At 36.7% G+C, this 22,541-nt stretch overlaps 1 protein-coding gene and 1 long non-coding RNA gene across 29 annotated transcripts in view; one reads left to right on the top strand and one right to left on the bottom strand.

Moving 5' to 3' along the window:
* Positions 1 to 22,541, top strand: part of kcnma1a (potassium large conductance calcium-activated channel, subfamily M, alpha member 1a) — a 222,943-nt gene that overhangs the window by 177,529 nt on the left and 22,873 nt on the right. For 17 of the 28 annotated variants that reach the window (XM_088634586.1, XM_088634581.1, XM_088634579.1 and 14 more), the window contains 8 exons: positions 516 to 740; positions 1,989 to 2,181; positions 6,549 to 6,662; positions 7,827 to 7,910; positions 9,494 to 9,624; positions 12,758 to 12,952; positions 13,688 to 13,806; positions 18,427 to 18,648. In XM_088634586.1, the coding sequence (XP_088490712.1) occupies positions 516 to 740; positions 1,989 to 2,181; positions 6,549 to 6,662; positions 7,827 to 7,910; positions 9,494 to 9,624; positions 12,758 to 12,952; positions 13,688 to 13,806; positions 18,427 to 18,648 (1,283 nt within the window). The remainder of the gene's footprint in view (positions 1 to 515; positions 741 to 1,988; positions 2,182 to 6,548; positions 6,663 to 7,826; positions 7,911 to 9,493; positions 9,625 to 12,757; positions 12,953 to 13,687; positions 13,807 to 18,426; positions 18,649 to 22,541) is intronic. The other 11 variants (XM_088634590.1, XM_088634593.1, XM_088634602.1 and 8 more) reach the window with 1 other exon arrangement.
* On the bottom strand, positions 15,234 to 18,442 carry LOC148661205 (uncharacterized). Its single transcript, XR_015939475.1, has 4 exons — positions 18,377 to 18,442; positions 17,212 to 17,325; positions 16,742 to 16,850; positions 15,234 to 16,081 (listed from the first exon to the last, which is right to left on the bottom strand). It is a non-coding gene; the product is annotated as an uncharacterized LOC148661205 (long non-coding RNA).

Raw genomic sequence — 22,541 nt, 5'->3', positions numbered from 1 at the left:
GAGGTCATTAGGGTTTAAATGTTTGTACCTACAGTAGGTTAACGTGTGGTGCAGTATTTGATTAATTAGATACTTGGTGAAGGGCAGAGAGCCACATTCTCATATGGGTTTAATTTAGACTACTTTGGTATATATCATGGTGGTAGTTGTTGTTGGTTTGCTTAGAGTAGGTATTTATTTTGTGTGTATATTGAAGAAAAAATCTCTTTGCACAGTATTTTGCTTTCCATCGGGATTTTCCATGTGATTAGGCCTCATACGTCACCCACTGAGAGGAGGACCTGTTTATTTTTCAAGAGGAATGATTGTTATTACAGTTCATAGTAAGTTAGTTGAGATTTCACTGTCCCAATATTTTTGGAAGGTTCCATATATAAATAGATAAAAATATAACACATTCATTTTAACTTCAATGTTGCTGTTCAATTCAGTGATAGTTTGAATCCTTCATATGGAAAAAAATGATATTTTCATTTGTATTCATTTCTTGTGTTCTGAATTTTCCCCTCTTCCAGACTCGAAGTGAAGCGGCCATGACTGTTCTCAGTGGGCATGTAGTTGTCTGTATATTTGGAGATGTCAAATCTGCTCTGGTGGGACTGAGGAACCTAGTGATGCCTTTAAGAGCTAGTAATTTCCATTACCATGAGCTGAAGCACATTGTGTTTGTTGGCTCTTTGGAATACCTTCGACGAGAGTGGGAAACACTGCATAACTTCCCCAAGGTTTCCATCTTGCCTGTGAGTACAAGTTCATGTTATTCTTACATTTTCCAAGATGGCTGTCAGACACCTTAGGGTAACACCTTTAGGTTAAGCTTTTGTGGTATTTGCTACAATATCTACAATATATGCATTATGCGCTGATTTTTAAATTGATCCAGGCCTTTAACAGCTTTCCCCATTACTGCCAAACTGGTCAGTTCCGTGCTGGATCATTTGTTAAAGCTTTGCTGTATGTTTTTTTTTTCAAAATTAACTCTTTGTTAAAAACTTTTCACATTATTATTATTACATCACATTATTATCCATAAGAAAAAAAAATACAATTTAGTTTAGGCTATGTCCATGTTAGTCACATACAGAGAATCTACATTTCTCAGGATGTGGTCCCATCTGCTGGTCTAATTTTACTACATAGGATCGTCTTCAAAAAACAGATAAAGTTTAAAGCAAAAGCTAGTGAATTACAGTCACAGTGCACTAGCAAAACTTTCACTCAGCTAGTTGGAAAGGGAATAGAAGTCACTATACAGGGCTCTGTTTAAGGCAGAGCTACAGTAGCTTCTACATTTTGCATGACATGGGTTTGTACCAGTATTACCAGGCTTAAAATGAAACTTCCACTGCAGTTACTAACCAGGTGATGTCTCTTCAACAAAGGGTACACAAATAAATGTTACAACTGGAATGGAAATGTATCAATACTACAGGAGTCCCCTCAAAAACACACTTTTAATAAATAACAGGTTTTTGGAAGAAGAAAGAGTTAACAAATACGCTTTTTACCTGAGGAATGGAATTTAAGGATAAGTTTCTGATGTTATTTTATTGAAGTTCTACCGTTTTTGTAGCATCAGTTTCGACAGTAATCATTTTTTAATCAAACCTTGTTACTGAAACATTTCATCAAGAAAGGAAACCCTAACACAGAATAGCAGTCATTTTATTTCTGCTTGGATTGCAACAAAAATAAGGTCTACTTGCTATGATCCAATTGCTTTGCATAGCTAAGATGTAAAATGCTGGCATAATGCCCTGCTTTTGTGCTTGTTAGCAATGGCTTGACTGAGTATTAAAACTGAACCCAAAAACGCTGCCATCAGCACCAACTACCCTTTAGATTAATACACATCTCCGATTCCCCAGCACGTAGTTAGATCAGCTGAATGTCACAGCATAAAAAAAGAATACTTGTTAAGTAATTTCCCAAAGCTCCTTTCTCAATCTTTAATTTGTTTTTCTCTTTTTTTTTTTTTGGCGCCGAAGGGTACGCCATTAAGCCGGGCTGATTTAAGGGCTGTCAACATCAACCTCTGCGACATGTGCGTTATCCTGTCAGCCAATCAGAACAATATCGATGATGCTTCGCTGCAGGACAAGGAATGCATCTTGGCGTCACTCAACATCAAATCTATGCAGTTTGATGACAGCATTGGTGTCTTGCAGGCTAATTCCCAAGGTAAGGACTGCCCTATAATACTTCACTGCACTGCCTGCAGGGGACAAGACCTGGCAAGAAGAATATCCCTCACTCAGTGGTTGAAAAGACCTCACATCAGCTTGGCTGACAGTTAAACCTGCTGATTACTACAGTGGTTTAAAGAAACAGCCATCCTTTGTTTTGTTTTGTTTTTATGAACCACGGTCACTAATAAATTGGCCTGAACTAGAGAAGATTATAAATGGCTGAGGGGGGATAATTTAACATAAAAATATGAAATTAGAAAAAAAAAACACGAAAGCGTTGGTATTTCAAGTTGACTCTTTTATAACACAAGTACTGCACAATTACATTTATCGACATTTTAGTGCTGTGCTTTATCCGTAGGGTTCAATTCTCCTGCGTGGGAACAATCTCATGGAAATGTTTTTCAAAGCCAGCAGTTATACTTTGAGGACAGGTGATCTGTACATTTTTAAAGATTGGCAGTCATGTTCCTAATTAATATCTGCGGCAGCTTTTCTGATCTCAGGCCCAGTTAATCAGTTTTTCTTCATAAATTTAGACAAGCATATTTACCCTGTTGTGCCCATCACAATTTGTCATCTTTAACTGGAAGAAATGATTTTCATATGGCACTTGTTTCTGTTACAGTTGTTTAACTTTCTCAAAAGTTTTGTTTTTCTTTGTTAATATTATGTGGAATATTATTTCTGAACTAGAGAGGAAATTTGCTGTCTGAGAAGGAATCAGTGTACATATGGATACCTCACACATTAGATCACACTTCAGATTAAAACTATGAAGATCTCCAGAAGTGTGATTAATTTGCACAGCTTAATTTATTAACCCTAAAAAAAACAATTTACTTTACCCAAGCAGTCCTGAAGTAAAAACAAAACCCTACCGAAGTGTTTCTGTTTTGAAATTGTACTGTGAATTTTAACCCTGTCTCTTTTGCTACACAACTACTGCAAGATGATGTTTTTAAAACGTAGAGAGCAAAATAATTAAATGAGACAATTCAAGCAAGTTACAGGGGACCTGACATACTGACACTTTTGTCTAGGAAATCTATCAATACATAATGATGATTCTTTTCTATTTCAAACTTAGTTTTGCATTGGGTGTTTATAGTTCCAGTAGAAATGAATGCATTGTAAAACAAATGCAGGAAATAAACATAAGAAGTTGTGATGTACTGTATGGTCTTACGCTCCTTTTCCACGATAAAAAAACTGGTTTGAGTTAAGATCTCAATAGTGTATTGTAAAATACAACACAATTCTACATTATACTTCTACAATAGTATCATTTACAATATTGTGTCTTTATTCCTCTGCATATTGGTATATAAATATTTTTCAGAAATGCAGTGATAATAGTGGTACAGTACATTTTAAACCGCAGTGTACTAAGGAGTTTTCTTTTGGTAACAATTCAAATGTTGATTACTCACTCTGGACCCAAAGATGAAAGCCCCTTTTTATATGACAAATGTGTTGGCACTGTCGTTATCCTTGATTGCAAGTTTTAGATCATTCCGACACAGGCGGACACTGTTTCCATCGCTTTATAAATATTTAACTTTTTATGCTTTCAAAAAGATATTGAAACATAATTTAGAACATTGAAACTTTCTTGCTTGCCTGTCCTTTGATGGGGGGCACCAAAGTTTAAACAAGGAGATGCAAATAAGTGTTCGTGAAAGAGGCTTACAGAACATGCAGCAAAGAACGGGCTTAACTACAGAATTGTCGTCGTCCTGTTTCCTCTAAGTGAAGGCAGAGGGGAAAACCACCACTCTATTTTACAACCCTGTAAGACGTGTAGTCACTCTGCAAATTCCTGTGTTACACTAATCACACTGGCCATTGGTTGCTGAGGCGGTATGGACAGTTACATCGCAACCATGAATGAAAGTAGTCTATTTTTCAATAACAGCCAATTAGCAGAGCAAATATACAGGAAGACAAGCATGTCTGCAGCGTAAAACCTGTAATGTACTGTACACTATACAGTCCTCGCAATTAGCCTCTGAGTGTACTGTTATCCAATAACACTTTAAGTGCACCAGGTTAACCCCTGTAAGCATTTTAAAGTGAATTCATCATGTAAAGTTTTTATTATCTCTCAAAGCGCTAGGATATTGTTGTTGTTCTTATTCTTAGAATGAATAAATTGTCTGCTTCAGTACGTTTAATATTCAGTCTTGGTGCTTACCCCTGCAAATGTTATTTTGTAATTCTGGTATACTAAAAAGATTGGAAACATCTTGGAATTCCTTAATATGTAAAAAAAAATATGGACACAGCAGGAACCTTTGCTTAATTCCGACTAATTGTCTATTGCAAGCCTCTTAGAAAGCTTGTAAATTAACTGCCTTTTTTAAAATTTAATGAGATAATTACATGTTCATAAAATGTTGTTTCAGATGTAGATGATGTCAGTAATGTTTATATAATTGCAAAATGAGCTGCACTAAATCAGCATGCACAATTAAGGGCTCTATCTTGATTGGACAAGACAGCAGTGTGGGACATTATCATTAAGGGCTTTCATGTGCTAAACACCTACTGTACTGTATTATCAGTATCTGAGCTGGGGTATGGATTTTACTGAACTTGTAATATACAGTACATTTCAGTTGTTTAAATACAAAGATGGGTTTTGTTGCCTTTAAGTTCTGATTAGGCAGTTTATTAACCGCAAAGAAGCAGAGTTTTACATTGGATAAAAGCATTCTCTATTATTGCATTAGAAAATATTACATGTCATGTAAATATAAAGATTGAAACTCATCAGTGTATTTCTACCTGGATTAAAATACAATTTATTGCTCCAGCCTGTAGTAGCTACAAGAGTATTTGGCATTGTTATTTTAGTCTTAATTGGTATTAGCTCATTACTATTTCTAATACCTGTGTTTTAACATTTTTGAAAAGGTTTTTTGATAGTGTATTGTCTGCTACTACCCTATACATGTCTACGTATCTTCTGCTTCTGAATTTTCATATTCCATTGGCATTCTGCTTGCAGCGATAATAGATTTAACGAGTAGTAAAACAATGAACCTGTTCTAGTTCAAATTAACATTTATTTGTTAGAATTGGGATTTTTTAAAACAAAATCTAGATTGGGCCTCTAGACACAAGTCTTAATTATATAATCTGCTTAAACGTCCCATGAGCACCACTTTAATTTAGCATAAATTATGTCAAAAACATCCAGTGTTTTTTATTCCATGTGAGTATCATCTGAAGCATGTGGCTATGAATTTCACAGAAAGTTTAAAAAGCACCTTGAATTGCAAGAGAAACTCTGAGATGTAATCCAAACTCCATGGATAAGAGTGTTCTATTTTTCCACTTGCAGTTATCCGTTCTGATATTTGTGTTTTTAGCATAAGTTCAAATTTATGTTTTTCTACGTTAGTGTCAGGAAAAATATGGTTGCTCACGGAATAATGAAATCTACTTGTCACTCTCTAGAGGAAGTAAATGTCATACTTTATGCACATCAACAAATTAACGTGAAAAAGAAAATATAACTGCTGCTGGTTGGCACCAATTGCTACAAGCACTTCCAGTGGGGCTTTATCACTGACACATCCAGGGACTCAATGTAAAGTAATTCAGTTCATATTGCAGTTTTACCAGCAATGCTGAACATTTTGTGTCCCCTCTGTTTTACAGGGTTATTCGAGCACATTGTAGTGGTGCTTCAAATTCCCTGACAGAAATGGCAAAGTCTGTGTATTGAATTTGCAATTCTTTTTAAAAAACTTTTGTGACCTGAATATATTCCTTGCATTATGGTTGTCACTTTAAAACTATAAGCTTGCGTTTTCTTAAGTCAGCATTAAATGATGGATGTCAAAACACAGGCAATGTATTATGCATATAGCATTACTGATTTAAGGTGTTTACTTGTCAGCTTGAAGGAATGTGAAATGTCAAGTCGTGTGAATTCATTCGCATGTCACTTGTAGTGTATTGCATGGTTCAGAATGGCACTGTTTCTGATAAAAGGTTTTCAGGTTCCACTTCACCACTTTTGTGGTAACAAAATGAACAACATATAAAATTTATACCTGCCGGCTGATGGAAGGCTATAAATGCTAAATACGCCTCAGCTGACCCTTCTGGGTAGAATATCCTTTTCCCTTTCTGCCTTGTTTAGAAGGTCTCAAGAATAATCTGAGATTCTTTGGGTTTTTTTTTTTCATTCTTTCTGGCCCCGAAAAGAATACACGCTGCAGTCCTTTGTATTAATGGAGACACACCCTTTGAGATCTCTGTTCGTTTAAGTTCCTGACATTTTGGATTTCTGTTGGTGCCACCACCCAATTTCATTTCTGTTCTTTGGTTGTTTTTTTTCTCAAGGGTTCACCCCTCCTGGAATGGATCGGTCATCTCCAGACAACAGTCCAGTCCATGGCTTGGTCCGTCAAGCCTCTGTAACAACAGGGGCCAACATCCCCATAATTACTGAACTAGGTAAGATCATATCGCTGCTGGTAATACACTCTGTCGAATGAGCAAACTACTGTTGAGAGACAGTAACTGTTCTACATTTTCTGCCATTGAAGACTTAAACCCTTCATTTCTTCTACACACCAGAAACCTTATTTGAAATATGTATTTTATATCCAGAAGCGTATGATTTTTTTTCTGGATTAACCATCTGTGAAGTTTTGTAGGAAAAAAGCTGGACTGGCTTGTAAGGGAAGCGAAGTGATTATAGTACCACATCGCTGACATTTACAACATTGATGTACAATAGCAGGAGTGCTGCCTTGTCTAAAATCGCAGGGTAGCAAAATGGGTCCATTTATTAATAACAGTGAATCTGCCTGTATTCCCATGGTATTAGAACTCATGAAAGTTGCAGTTCTCAGTGGGTATTAAAGCACGCTAGAGACTTGCCACTATAAGATTTCCCCTAACCCTGTTAAAAGGCCATGCATAAAAACAGGTTCCACAATGGACACATTTTCTCTATTAATGGGATTTCACCCGGTTTTGCAAATGGTCCACACACAAAAAAGAAAGAACTGAATAACTAGCCATAGTGTATCAAATCTAATGTAATTTAAATGTCTTTTTAAACATTAATATCAAACATGCATTTGTAAATTATTACTAAGATACACAAGAGCTTTACATTGAATTTGCACACCCAGTCTTTGAAATGAAATATTTCAGGAATAAAAAACATAATAATCTCACACTGTTGCTCAGGAAAGTGAGCTATATGCACTCCGTTTTATGGTTTATCCTTTATACGGTATAACACATTGGGTGATTCTGAGTATCATTTATTTTAGAACATTTTAAAGGAGTTAATAAAATTATTCAAAGAGGCAGAAAAAGTCTAGGCGGAAGGAAGGTTTAAGTTTCAGTGGATATTTAATTCAGAAAAAAGGATAAAGTAGCTTAATGTCTTGAAATGTATTTAGTGATTTATTTAGTGCATAAAGTGAGGCGATTCAACAGCAGGCGCGTAGTTCACCCATTTGTGCAGTGCGTTTCAGACATGTGGAGGGCTGTGCTGTCAAGTGCTTTTCGTTTCGTTGCTCGTTGTCCTTTCTCAGTCTTCCATGCCTCTTTCTTGAATATGTTTCAATAACTGTTTCCCCCAACGCTGTTTTGCATCATTAGCTAAACCTGGCAAACTACTGCCGTTGGTTTCACTCAGTCAGGAAAAAAACAGTGGAACCAACATTCAAATGATAACTGAACTGGGTAAGCAGTGCCTTTGTCCTTTACCGCAGTGTCGTTCTTCCTCCCTCATCGGCTTCACTTGATTTATCTGGCTGCAATAGAGGGGCTGCTCCCATGACACCACTTTGAACACATTTATTCTTGGTTCTGGTTGAAATTGACTGTCTTGTTTTGGCCTTTTTTAATGATTTTTTTCAGAGAGCATCACTAGGCCTTTGATCACACTAGTCTGTCCTTGTGGCTGTTTCCATAGCATCTCCTCACAGTTCATTTCTTCGGCCCAGGCCCTTTTCATCAGCCTCTTGTCAATATGACTGACATTTCTTTTCACAGCTCACAGGAAGTCTGGGAAGAAATAAAATATCAAAAACAAAACTCGAGATCAAACCTTCCTTTAAGCTGTTTATTTTTTGCTAGACCTAATCTCCAAAGCATAGATTTTGAAGCTATGAAACAAAGGCGGCTTTAGTGATGCACTTTTCAAATAAAATGGGATTTCAGTGCTTTATCTGAAAATTATGTCCAGTGGTGCTGGAAAGCTCACTAGAAACAATGCCTTAGTAGAACATGGCACAATCTAAAAAAGGTTTAAAATGCTATTAATTTTAAAGCCGCAGACCTACAGTGTGTACAGGAATATATCTTTTGCATCTTGAACCAGTAATTGTTTCTGTGTAATACTATGTTGAAGCATGATACTGAACTGATTGTAAAGCTATTGAAACAGTCAGGCAGTGATACTGTAAAGTGCCTGTCCATTATAATTTTACATTTAATGTTTTGACTGTAAAAAAAACTCTCAGAAAACCGGATTTATAATGTATGTACAGAATGTTTAAATATACATGTTTAAACTACAAAAACAGATGGCATTTTCCTACTGAGTACTGTTAACGTAATGGTCTCATCACATAAAATTTCTTAAATAGTTTTTCACTTTGCTCCAAACTCTATTTAAACAAGAAAGCTCTCTTACATTCAAAAGACAGTCTTTTTCAGATACAAACTGAAATGTATATTTGAGTTGTGCGCATAGTGACACGTCAGTCAAATGTTCTTGCCTTGGATACGTACAGTTTCATGCTATGGAAGTGCATGGTCCTGTAAGTGCATGGATTCTGTGGATGTGACCTGTACTGAAAGTGATGGACTTTTGAAAACCAATCATGATTAAAGTGTTTTATTTATCTGTCTTCATACACTGTATGATCATAGGTAAAATTAATGGAGTAGGTGGAAAAGAAATTGCTGACCTAAGAGGTAAAACATTGTTCCATTTAGCAGTTTTTCTCTTAAATACCAATTTGTAACAGCTTCTGTATTCCAGTACTGATAAAAAAAAATCTTACCAAACCTTGCAACATGCAGGCAGAATTCATAGCTGCCTGTTTGCTGCAACTTATTGAATTTGGTCAATGACTCTTACGTGAATAATCATTTGCAAGTCGATACTAAGTGTGAAATTCTTGTGTATAATAAAGCACTTTGTTAATGATTACCGATCACTGATGCATCCAGCAGCCTTGTTGGTAATAGTTAGCTGTGTGTTGTCAGTGCTTCATGCAGCTGCGGGCATCACTAACTGTTTGTTCTTGTCTCCTCAGTGAATGACTCCAATGTTCAGTTCCTGGACCAAGACGATGATGACGATCCCGACACAGAGCTGTATTTGACACAGCCCTTCGCCTGTGGAACCGCGTTCGCTGTCAGCGTGCTAGACTCCCTAATGAGCGCGGTGAGTCCATGCCTTTGCATAAACATGCAACTCCTGTGGTGTAGACAGGGCTTCCCTTGTTCGCCTGTTTGATCACGCCGTTCCCCTTTAAAATTACCATGGGACTATTTGGTTTGATATTCAATAATTATGAAACAAGGTGGGTTTGTCTTTTAGTTCATGTCTTGGCTGAATTAATTTTTTTCAATGTTACTCGCAAAGGAATCATGACAGGTGACACCGAGTGCTTTGTTAAAAGTTCTACAAACCCATTGTAAAACATGCATAAGACAAAGCCACCATTTGAGTAATTTTCTCCTAATCAGGATATTGAAAGGGAGGGATTGACAAGCTCCTACATCGAAAGTCCTTGTTATACCACATAAAGTGCAATTATTTGCTACTAGATACATAAAACATGCACCGAGCTCAGTTTACATTAAGAAACTCAAGGCCCTCCATTTTGAAGTTGCACTGTAGCTTGTCTTTACTGAACTGTGGGTTTTTGCCATTTTATTGAGTCCTTCTCTGGCTCCTGAGAGGTTAAGCCATCCTTTATTTACAAGTGGTAAAAAATACATCCTAGCATTTGCACTGTTTGGCCAGAGTGTGCAGGACATGGTTATATAATTTACTAACAGAGAGGTATTTCTCTGGAGGGAAAAAAGTTTTTTTCCCAGGTGGCTGAATCTCTCATAACCAGCTCCCTCCAGAGGGTATCCCTCACCTCCCCTTTAATTACCCCCACCTCTGCATTGTCTATAAAACAGGGCACCTCTGAGCAGTTGTTCTGGGAGGAGTAGGAGTCTTGTAGGGGAGTCCTTAATCACCTCCGTGTCTCATAAAGTGCTTGTATGCTACCGAGCACTTTATTCTCTCTCTGGTGCACGCTGTGTCTACAGCCAAGCAGACACTGCTAGGCCTGGTTATAATAATCCACTGAAACTCTGCTTTACCACAATAAAGGTAACTTTTCATGTTATTGTTTTTGGACATATACTGTAAATTATATTTACTACATTGCAGAATGCTATAATTCATTATTTGATACATAAAATAACACAACCAGTTCTATATATTTTATTATTCTATATATGTTATTTCCTGTGGAAAACGTCAATGTACTGTACCTATTCCTTAACACAATAGACTATTAAAAATTAAAAAATGTCATATTAAACATATCTTTTAAAAAAGATGTGTTGTAATTTTTAACATATTAAACATTGATCAACATAGCTCTAGCCACAATCCAGAAAAGTGTCTAATATCTGTTATCACAGACTATTACACATTAAAACAATTTACCCAGATATACTTAATGGTTAGATTCCCATTTGATTTTAAAGTAAAGATCCACTAGTAAGGCAAAAGTTAGCAAATGAAAATGTCACATTGATCCGGCAGTACTGTATGCTGTAGTGTCATCAAAGGAAAGTTGTTGCCTAGACTCTTCTCATAAAATGTGTCATCAAATGGATTTTCAAGAGGCACATTAGATGTTTTAACAAGGTAAGTACTGAATGAAGTTCCATTTAATGACACACTTGAAAAATCAGCTGGGCCTGAAGGTGCAAATGCATTTTTTGCTTATTTTATTTTCCTAGTTATTAAAATATTGGAAGGGGAAGAAGATAAAACAAATTAGACCACTGAAATCCCTCATGGATATGATGACTTAATTTGGCTACCTTTCAGTTTGAGTGAGGTTAGAACAAAGCATTCAAGAGTATTTCATGGTGGACAAAGGTAATGCTTGCTAATAGACAGTTCTCATCCATCATCCTACTCGACAGCACTGTCAGCCTCCCAGAGAGCTGTCAGAACTCAGTAGGAGCAATAAGTGACACAATAAAGATTGTGTACCTTTAAAAGAAGTAGTTTTAAAGTTATGTTGTCCCATTCCGAAACTCTGATACAAGCCAGCCGAAACACCTTAATGAAACTGTTTTTTAAAAATAAAGAAGAAAAGCAGTTGGGAGTGTTATGCAAGATTGATTAAACTTTCAATGCAAAGAATTGCAAAGACTGCCTGCTCTTTTCTGCAGGCCCTTTATAGCTAGCCACTTCACCAGAGAGTGACAAAGTTGTCACTGGTGTATTTTCAGCTTAGTCTTTCAATTACTTCCTGGCCCCTTCGTAAAGTCAGAGACTTTGAAATTGATTATAGGGAAAGGGGCTAGGTGGCACCACTGTATTAATTATTCCACGGAACACATAACAGAGCACCTCTGTCTACTAATATGAAATGCTGTAGTTAGACAAGGGAAATTCCAGCTCACTGAATATGTCTCAAGTGCTTTGTGTAGGTTGGCATTTTTAGTATTTTAAACTTTCTGAAATCACTCGTTAATACATTTGTGTCAGATATTTGGCATTGAAAATTTAATTCAGTGTTTTTATTTGGCTTCCTACAATACCTAAGCCCCTCATTAGTGGTGGGTATTCCTGCCTGACATGCAGGGTTCAGTTCCTCAAAGGGGAGATGGGTGTTGTTTTACCAAACTAGCTAGACAGAGTCAAAGGACAATGTCTCTTCTCGAACCCTTCTTACAAATTATGTATAAGATAACATATAAGTTTTTTCTTGAAATTTTAGAGTGAACCAAATGAAAAAGGAAATCTGTCCAAACTGAAGACATACAGGGGTAGCTACTGGACAATAAATTCCTTTAAAGCTTTTGAAACACGTTGTGCTTTTAAGTTGGAATACAAAGATTTTTTATTACCTTTGTAGATATGGCTTATGCCTTGTTGTAAAAGTTATTAGCAAAATAACTGCGAAAAAGGCAGCTTAAATTGAGCCTGTTTTTTTACAAAAAAGATGTCTCTCAACCTGTCTGATGTGTGAGAAATATGTTGGAACACCTATTACAGGACTCCCATTAATCTTTCTTAAAATCTTTATCTGGTCGTAAGGACAAAATAATAATTACGCACTGAATCGGTGGTTTAAAGGGGTACTTGTGATGCCTAATGGGATAGAAGCAAACGAAATAATTGGAGTCTGCTGTCTTTTCACTCTGCACGTAAACCTATTTGAAGAGACAGCTCCGGAGTTTAAATAACCGAACTCTAGATAACTTGCAATTTGAATGTCTTCAGTTGTGACTTTAATGGCGCTTCTTTAAAGATTTTTCTTTTATCTCTGCAGACATACTTCAATGATAATATCCTCACGTTGATACGGACGTTAGTAACAGGGGGAGCTACTCCTGAGCTGGAGGCCCTTCTGGCGGAAGAGAATGCTCTGCGAGGTGGCTATAGCACTCCACAGACGCTTGCAAACAGGGACAGGTGTCGGGTTGCGCAGCTAGCACTGTACGACGGTCCCTTTGCCGACTTGGGGGTAAGTGAACATTTAAAAAGAGTCGACGCGTCATGGGAGATCACAGCAGCTGTTGTTGTTTTTTTTTAAGGTTATTTCTGTTACACTAAGAAAAATGGAGACGAGTAGATCAGTCACTTGTAAGAAATAAGTGTTTCTTTTTTTAAAAAAAAAGTGTTGTTTGGCTTTTTTTAATGATTACACTGTTAAAAATAGTACTTGCTTTTTTTAAGAATATGCAAGTTGTTTAACAGAGCTCTAGATTAATTATCTTTAAGGCCTAAAGAGAAATTTAATTTAACTGCAAAGGAAAGTGTGCTTCAGCACACTTTAGAACTAAATTGGTATTTTCATTTAAATAAATCTCCTGATCAACACTGTTCCAGGGGTTTAGAAATATGTAATTTTAGGGTAACCCAAAAACCTAAATGTATCTCCAGGACCAGGGTAGGTCACCCCTAGTATACTTTGTAGTATCTTATATTCTAATGTTCGAATATAAAACATCTATTTTTTAAGGTATGCCCAGCTAGATTAATGCTCTCAAAATAAACCAAAAGACCCAAATGTCCCAAAGATAATTGTCTAATCTAAACTTAAAAAAGCAGAAGAGTTTTGAAAAGCATATTAAAAACATGGCAAAAATGTTGTCTGCAATGAATTGTGTCATAATAAGTATTACTCTTAGTGAAATTTTACAAATATTCAGTATTTATATCATTATAATATAATTATAATATGCTTTGTGTTCCACAGGATGGTGGCTGCTATGGTGACCTGTTTTGTAAAGCATTGAAAACATATAATATGTTGTGCTTTGGAATTTATCGATTAAGAGATGCACATCTCAGTACACCGAGTCAGTGTACAAAACGGTAAGTCAAACCACCCGCAAATTAACGCAACATATGAGACATTTTTATGAGAGTTTAAATTTAAGCTACTATACAGTTTCAACACCAGAAACACAGTAATCATTTCAAAGGCTTTGGTGCTGAAAAAGCTGTATTAAAAAGGCTCCAAGTTGTTTAAATAGCAGAAAGTCCAAGCCAGACGTCAGACTTCAAACAAATTTGTGTTTTCATTTTGACTGTAAAACAAATAGGCTGCAACTATTTTGGACTCCAGTTTTATAACCAGAAGTTATAAGGAAAACATGTTGGCAGACAATCACAAGCATTCTTGCTGCATCTTTATTTTATCTTTATTTTGTTATTCTGGTGTATCTCCTTGCAATGCACGTGAGAATGAAGGTTTTGTTCAAAGATAAGGCTGTGAAAAAAGGTCTTGTTTTCCTCTGAAGGTCAGAAGCTTTAGTGCTTATTTAATAGGAGAATTCCTTGACAGTGGCAATTATGATAATGTCAGACTTTCCATCACGGTATTATTTATAAAATCACGGCTGCCCTGGAATCAGGCGAGAGAAAAAAAAACAGACAGATTCAAAGACAGGGAATGTCTTTCTCAGACAAGCTAAAAGAACTATAAGGGGACTTGGTTCAAGTTTGTAAAATATGCAGAGACTTTGACAAAAGGTAACCTACTAATCTTCTTCAGAACAAACAGTGAAACATGAGCCCAGGGTGAAAAAAAATTGAAATGTGGAAAGCATTAAAAACAGAGAACTTTGTTCATTATACAAAGTGTTTTGGAGGGTATGGCACAAGTTACCCAGCCATGTTATTAAAGCTAATACCTATGCTTTCAATTGCTAATAGCAACGAAGGCCAAAGGGCCATCTCCTCTCATTCATGACCTTTTTTACCTTCTTTTGATTTTGTTATGGGTATTTTTAGTAAAACTTATGGTCAAGACACAGACAATAAAGAATTCCCAGACAAGTCCCAGGAATGTAAATGTAAATTCAGTTTTAATAACAACGGAGCAAAAGGTTTCACGTCACCTGTTGTCACCATGTAAAATATATATTTACTTAGTTACAATATTCTGTGATTCTGGAATGGCAGGTTGTACTGTACATCAGCAGGCTGTCACTGTTGATTGAGCATCTGCCATCTCACAAAACATCTGTGAGGTGAAAGCGATCTCTTGCACTGTGCCCTGTTAATGGGAATTTATTTGGAAAGCAATCTTTAGAGCCGAATCAAAATTCCACAATGTCAGGGCACTTCAGAAACTTGACTTTTGCCAACATATTGCCATCAAGCATGCCAATAGACTCAAATACACTTATCGCTGAAAGTTCAAGATGTTCTTCCTGACTGGAATCAAACACACACAGCAGGCTTTAAAAAAAAAAAAAAACTGGTAGCAGGTTGACAAAGATATTCAGAGCCACTCATGTAGGTTACAGTTTTATTGCAGTTTTCACAAAGGGCTTTGAGTTGGAAAGATCAAGCAAGTCATTTGCCACCTCACCTGATCTGATTCCTGGCATTTCATAAGCTGATGGGTTTATTTAAAATGATCACGTCTTCTAAAGATGAACTACGGCTTCGATCACATTCCTCCCCAAGACATTCCACTAAATCCGCCAGGTGGCTGGAATGAAAGAGGACGGCAGCTCCACTGGGATTACTGGTGAAGGAAGAATGCAGGCACTTCTCCCTTTTCCTGTAACGATTGACAAAACCGCATTTTGCAAGCAGTGAATGCATGTTCTATGGCAAAGACAAGTTTATTGATGTTTGCAGATGCTTTTCTCCCCATCTCGCTCACTTAGCTGAGAAGGTGTTCAGCACATGCGATGTGCACAGTGTTCAGAATAGCGATTTGAGACTTGTGAGGTACTATTGAACGGAGACAGAATATGATATCTGCAGGAAGGAATTTCATGCCTCAGAACTACAGTGTGGCTCACAGTTTGCAGTCTTAGTGGTTTTCAAGAACCTTTTCGAATTTTCATAGCAGGGTTGCCCAGGCCTTGTAGTGGAGTGTTTGCAGCACAGAAAGCAGCACCTATGACACATGATTTTTGGGACTTTTTGGTAACTCGCTCAGCATGTTTTCCAGTTTTGGTTTCTCACAACAGCTGTTTCAAGCAGTCTATAGGAACATTACATGCTGTACAAAACATCAATACTCCACTTCCATGAAATGATCCCTTTGGGTATTTCTCTCTCTTCCATTCTCACTACCTTCAGACACGCTCCTCACGCTTGACTAATGAATAGTAGTTTTGCCATACTTCTACAGCAGATATTATGAAAATTAGTTTTTCCTCTTAAATCAAATGCTTTTATTTTCAAAGACATTGCAGACCTCATAAATAATTTGATTTCATGATGGAATTGTAGCCTCAGTATAAGGACCATCGGAACCTAGGTGCAGGATGGAGGATTGTTGTTTGCAATTCAGTGAATGAGAATGGATGGTAACAGTTTGATTCTGCTTGAAGCACAGGGCATATAAATCCCAAGAGTGAGTAATTCAAAAGCTAAAACATGGTATTTTAAATGGTTCAACAGCTCAATCAGGAAAGACAGGACTAGATGAAATAACAGGATCCAGTTAAAGAAAAGAGGTACAATGGACTGCAACCACAAGTAAAAAGGATGTTAGGCAAAGAGATCTTAAAAGGAATATTGAAATGGATGCTAAAACAATAAGCACTTATTTCAGACCTAAAACAGCATTAAAACGTAATGGTAACGTAAACTATATCATCCTAGACAAACCTAGACATGATTGATGTTCTAAAGGAGTATTTCTTACTGATGCTCACTAAGTCAACGACATGCCTCTGGCTACACAAGGACAAAATTCTGTATTAAATAGTGTGAGGCAGAAGTGGTTCAGGTACTAGGAGCACTCAAGATTAAAATACCCCAGGGCCTGATGGTAACTTACCAATTATATTCAAACAAGATGTTTTTCACAAACCAGGGACACAACTCTTCCAGCACTCGCTCAAGACAGGGTTAGAACTCAGGGAGTGGAGAATTGCTAATGTGCCCATCTATAAGAAGAGTGACAAAACTCAACCAAGTAAATATACACAAATAACTTGGACTTCTACTACATGTGAGGTTAACAAAAAAATTATTACAACTAAATTAGAAGAAATCATATACTACAGAGTAGTCAGGATGCACAAAGAAAAGTAATTATTAAATTACAGATGGCACAAACCACCTTTTAGAGTACAGTGTGGGGTTTAATGGAATGTCCTACAGTGGCAGGCTGAAGGAACTTTTTCTAGTCTTGAACAGAGATTACAAAGGGACCTGAAATACAGTGTGTATTCAGAGTCAACCTAGCAGACGTCTTCAGACTGAACAGTGAAGCAAGATAAGAGGTATAGTTAGAAAATGACCTACACTGACAGGCTGAAGGAACTGAACCTCTTTATTCTTTTGAGACCGAAGACCTTGAGGGGACTTCATTCAAGTATTCGAAATCCTCAAGGGCATTAATAAACTCCACCTTGCTGACTTATTCAGAATGAACGAGAGGACACAAGTGAAAACTACATATTTAAGACTGAAATTTTAAAAATATACACTTTGAACATGTTAAGTGAAAGTTGCTGTAGTACTAAATAATGTGCTTAATCAAAACTAAACTTAAAACACTTTTGACAAAATGTTACATTAGGTAAATTGTATTTTTTTTCTTGCCACTACTGGTAGCTCTGAAAAACATTTACAACAAAAATCGTTAGTAAATCTAAAGTAAATCTCTATGTCCAGTTTCAGTAAGGATGTATCTACAATGGATGTCCTGTACATTAATTTCATCACACAAAAGATGCAAATGAACTGCTTTGCAGTTTATGATGTATCCGAGGAGAGGGATTCAGGAATTGAAATATTGTAACATTTTGTATCATGCTCATTATTAGAAGCAGTAGGACTGCTGTTCACTGGTTAATTGCACGGATACTCAATATTTTGATTCTCCACACTGTTTAAAAAATCTTCCCAGTTTTCTAATCTATGATCCTTTTATATTTCTTGCTGTTCATTAGTAAAGAACCAGGTCTCACTGATGTCTTACACTGAGTAAGATGTCTTTTCTAGTTAAAATCTGAGAATTTTACTGAAATTCTAAAATTTCAAATCTGCTTTCTTTTTGCTTTCATTATCCAGTTCATATTCTAAGTACTATAATCTTAAAAACGGTAGTGGTACCTGTTTTTATTTGCCACTGTAAGCAAGAAAACCTCACAAATTATATAAAACACATTCTAATGGACAGTTTTGTTAAAAGAACATGGTTCCCCACTTTGTACATCATAGCTTTTTCTATTTTTCCCATATCATAAATATTAAATGTCTTAAGCAAAGAGAAAAGAGCTTACTCCATTTTTCACTGACATTCAGTGTCAGCTAATAGCTTTATAACCTCTACTCCCCTATTTGTGAAGTACGAATAGGGGAATAATGCAGCTGATAAAATGTAGGCTCACAAAGCTCTAAACTGCCATGATCAGGATGTAGAGAGTAACAGCTGTGTTATAGAAAAGACCCTTTGCCACCTTACCAGGGAACTGAGTAAATCCTAACGTGTCCTGTTTTCTGGTCTCCTTGCAGATATGTTATCACAAACCCCCCATACGAGTTCGAGCTGGTCCCCACGGATCTCATCTTCTGTCTGATGCAGTTCGACCACAACGCGGGCCAGTCCCGGACCAGCTTGTCCCACTCCTCCCATTCCTCGCACTCTTCCAGCAAGAAGAGCTCCTCCGTTCACTCAATCCCTGCCACCAACAGGCAGAACCGCAGCAAGGCCAGGGACTCGCGGGAGAGGCAGAAGTATGTGCACGAGTAAAGACTTTGACATGTGTCCCTCTGTGTGTGTGACACTTTTTGTGACTCCTGTTGTCCTTTGGATTGCTTCGTTACAAGAAATTCATGCTGTGTGTGTTCTGGTACTTCGTTTGTGGGTTTTTTCATGGCTGTTTGCATGTTATCATCATTCCGATCGGAACATCACATGGAGCCTCTCCACTGCCATCATCATCGTCATCAACATCATCATCCTTTCAGCACAACAGCAACCATATTGATAGGTCAAATGATAGCAACTGCATGGGAAAAAAAGAGTAAGGATTCAGCACTCTGTACTCACAAAGAGCTTTCCTTCTGTATAATCTGTAATGCGAAATTTTTACCTGCACATCTGTTCGGAGCAATCAAGTTATGGGGTGTGAAGGTTTTTTCACATCTGGTTAGACCAGATGTTATTCGGCATAGTTATGGTGTTTGTTAAAGAAGCATTTGCAGTTATATATTGGATTTACTTAGCTTATAGTGTTTCATTTTGCAGTCACAATAACCACAGTTTATGAAAAATCATGTCAGTATAAATTGTTCGTACTTAAGCGCACATACCGACTACATATTTGTCTGAACCAGTTACATGTCAGTAATGTTTCAGTGCTTGTAAGAATGCCTTTGTTTTCAATTTTATTAGAATAATACCAGAGAAATTTAGTTATATCAAAACAGAGTTATTTTTTTATCTAAAAATAAAAGCTAAATACATTTAACAGGTAGTGCCAGTGTTCTAGAGACCATATCCAAGACAAGTAAATAAGTCTTAAAATTGTTATTAATTATTTTACATAACTTGTCTGAAGAGTGTCTGTCATATTTCTGTTAATCACCATGAGCCTGACCACAAGATACTTGTGTATCTTTTACATGACAATAATGACTTGTAAACGCCAGGCACTTTTGATCAATTACACTACTTTTCAAAGAAAAGTGTGAACATGATGCATAACATTTAGTACTAAAATGAAAGATATGCCTTTAATTATTTTTTTACTTCTATTGTTGACAAATCATTAAGATGTTATTCCTGACAGATTTCCAGATTCATGTTGAATTACAGTAACTTTCATTTCACTTTTGTGTTTTAGAAAACCTAATTTTGGTACTCCCAATAATCTACATACTGTATACCTGATTTTTCTTAGAAAATCAGAAAGAAGATTTTTCTTCTTTTAAGCAACAGTTTGCCATAAATCTTTGAGATTACTTGTATAGTGTAACTGCAACGGTAACACTAGTGGCATTATGCTACTCAGCTTTTGCTAAGAGGCCAAACTGGAACTCCGCTTCTTCATTCATGCAGACATGTCCCCATGCTGTGCATGTGGCTTGGTAGCTTGGGATGTGTTATTTGGTATGTGCTTGAAGGCAGATTGAAAGCGGATTAGAAATGATCTGTGCTTGAATTGGGCATAACAGTGGTATATTAGTAAATACTACTGTTTCATGGTACCAGGTCCCTGGGTTCGATTCCAGCTTGGGGTGCCTTCTGGGTGGAGCGTGCATGTTCTGCCCGTGTTCACTTGGGTTTCACTGGCTGCTCCAAGCAGTCCAGTTCTGAGGGTGGGTTTTCAAGGAGAATGAATACTTGGGAGTTTGTTCCTTGTGCACGCAGTACTGGGTGTGGGTAATGGAGAGATAGACCCCAAGCCTTTGATGGGTTGAATGGCCTCCTTGCTTTTGTGACCGTTCTGGAGTTCTGATGAAGAGTAATGGCTCTGAGACAGCTTGTTGAATCATTAGATGTGTCCAGAAATGTAATCCTCTACCTGAAAAACAGATGGCAATGTCAGGAAACAGAGAATAAGTGTACAAGTGGTGAAGAGTTCCAATCTCTTTGGGAATGTCGGTGTTCAATTGAATACTGTAGGCAAGCATCTCTGAATACTGTACAATTCATAAGGAGGCTTCAGTGTGACAAGAGCTAAAACTCCTGCACAGATGGTTGTCATACAGGTTCATGAGGCTGGCTGGAGCATATTTTAGGATAGTAATATATTGAGTATAATTTGAGGACCAGAAACACCTTAAACAGTTCAGCTATTCCAGGAATATGTGAGGTGAGTTTAGGTTCATGTCAGGTAAACTACCAGTGAACAGAGGGAAGAAAAGGCAGGGTCTTGAACTCACATTTTCACGCAGGACTATGGTACAGAGTCTTTACTGCTGTTTGACACAGAATCAGGACGCTGTCTTCTCATATTGAATAGAAAGCACTAGAGGGAATGAGCTACACATCGACATCTTCTTGCCTGAATCATGTCGAGTGTATTTTTCATGCATACTGCAAGGTGAAGCACCAGTACTCTGCAGGATCTCCTAAACCCCCTTATCCAAGAACAGGCTCAGCTCCCACATCCCTCTGTTTGGGATGAGATGCTGATTATGTGCAAGGAAATGGAAAATATTTCTTTTCCAAGAGTGATTTTTTTACAAAACTTTGTGCGGTATTTGACTTCAGCTTTTAATGAACACATTGTCATCCCTTATACGGTACGAAATTGATCTCCTTGCATTTAAATTCTAAGGCCTAGCAAAAGTGGAATAGCATATTTATCTTAATTTGAATAATAATAATATAGACAACATGCTGTGTGACAGACAACAATGGCGTAAAATGTAGTCCTCAGGCTACAAACACATTTAATCATCATCTTTTACAAGCATGCACCCATAAATCGCATTTTATATGAATGTATTACCTTTGAACATACTGAAATTATTTGACTTTTTAAGATTTCTTTAACTGTTTGTAAATATATTTTGTATTTGGCAAATGTCAGAAATTTTGCCACAGCTCAGAAAATACCCAAAAGTCAGTAAACTGATGTTTACTGCTCTCTCTCAAGAATAAAATTCTGACATACTTGTTTGGGTGATCTGTCACAGTATGAATGGTTTCCTTTAAGGGGCCTTATTGGTACTGTATGTGTACATGTTTGTAAAAGCAAACCTTATTCCATTCTTTTATTTCTATTTTATTTCCTATATACTGCTGCAAATAATTTCAGTATTTACAAGGTTAACTGCAATTTTATTTGATATAAAAGTTGCATTTACCTGGAAACAATGTGCAATGCTATGGGTTTTAAACCACAGTGCAAAAGGATTACAATAAAAGTATACTCATATCACACTAAACACATTGTTTTATTCTTACGACTTGCAAAATGCTGAGCATGAAAGGTGTGTTTGCTTGATCTGTTTATATTTCTTATTGCATATATGTATATATAAATTATATATATATGAATATACTTTTATGGAAATTTGTAGCATAATCAGAATTATGATTACAGCCTAGTGTTAGCATGGATTTGACATGGTTGCTAAGACCTGCACCGCATTTTTCCTGACATGACCAAAAACCCATTTTCAAATAAACTCTCTACAGAAACATTACTATTTCATCTTTAACAGCTATTGTACAATATGGATAAGCTATGTTGTATTATTGTGCTTATATACTTATACAGTATACTGGTAGTCACAATTATGGGGACACCTGTAAATCTCAAAAGACAGAATTTCACTAACTAAACTTTAGTGAAGATACTATTTTGAGCTAAGATGCAATTGCAAATATGTTTTACTGGTGCTTTAGTTCAATCACTGTAATGTCACTCTCATTCAGAAGGTTAAAGTCAGCTTTCAGAAAATCATGAAATTAGTTCAGATAATACTGTGAAACCTGGAACTGACCATGTGGTTTTGCTCTGAAAAAGTTCAGAGGACATGTTAATTTCCTTTCCAAGTTTAATGTTTAGTTACCTTATAGTTATAATTACCTTGACCAGAGATACCTTCTGTCAAAGATACAGCAAGAAAGGAGGTTATTTTTGGTATAATGGTCTGGAGACCACAATCAA

The sequence above is a fragment of the Lepisosteus platostomus genome, chromosome 6 (assembly GCF_059453375.1).
Source record: "Lepisosteus platostomus isolate fLepPlt1 chromosome 6, fLepPlt1.hap1, whole genome shotgun sequence".
NCBI classification, from domain to species: Eukaryota; Metazoa; Chordata; class Actinopteri; order Semionotiformes; family Lepisosteidae; genus Lepisosteus; species Lepisosteus platostomus.
Note: the sequence above shows the minus strand (reverse complement) of the source record. Positions and strands in the feature narration are given on the sequence as shown.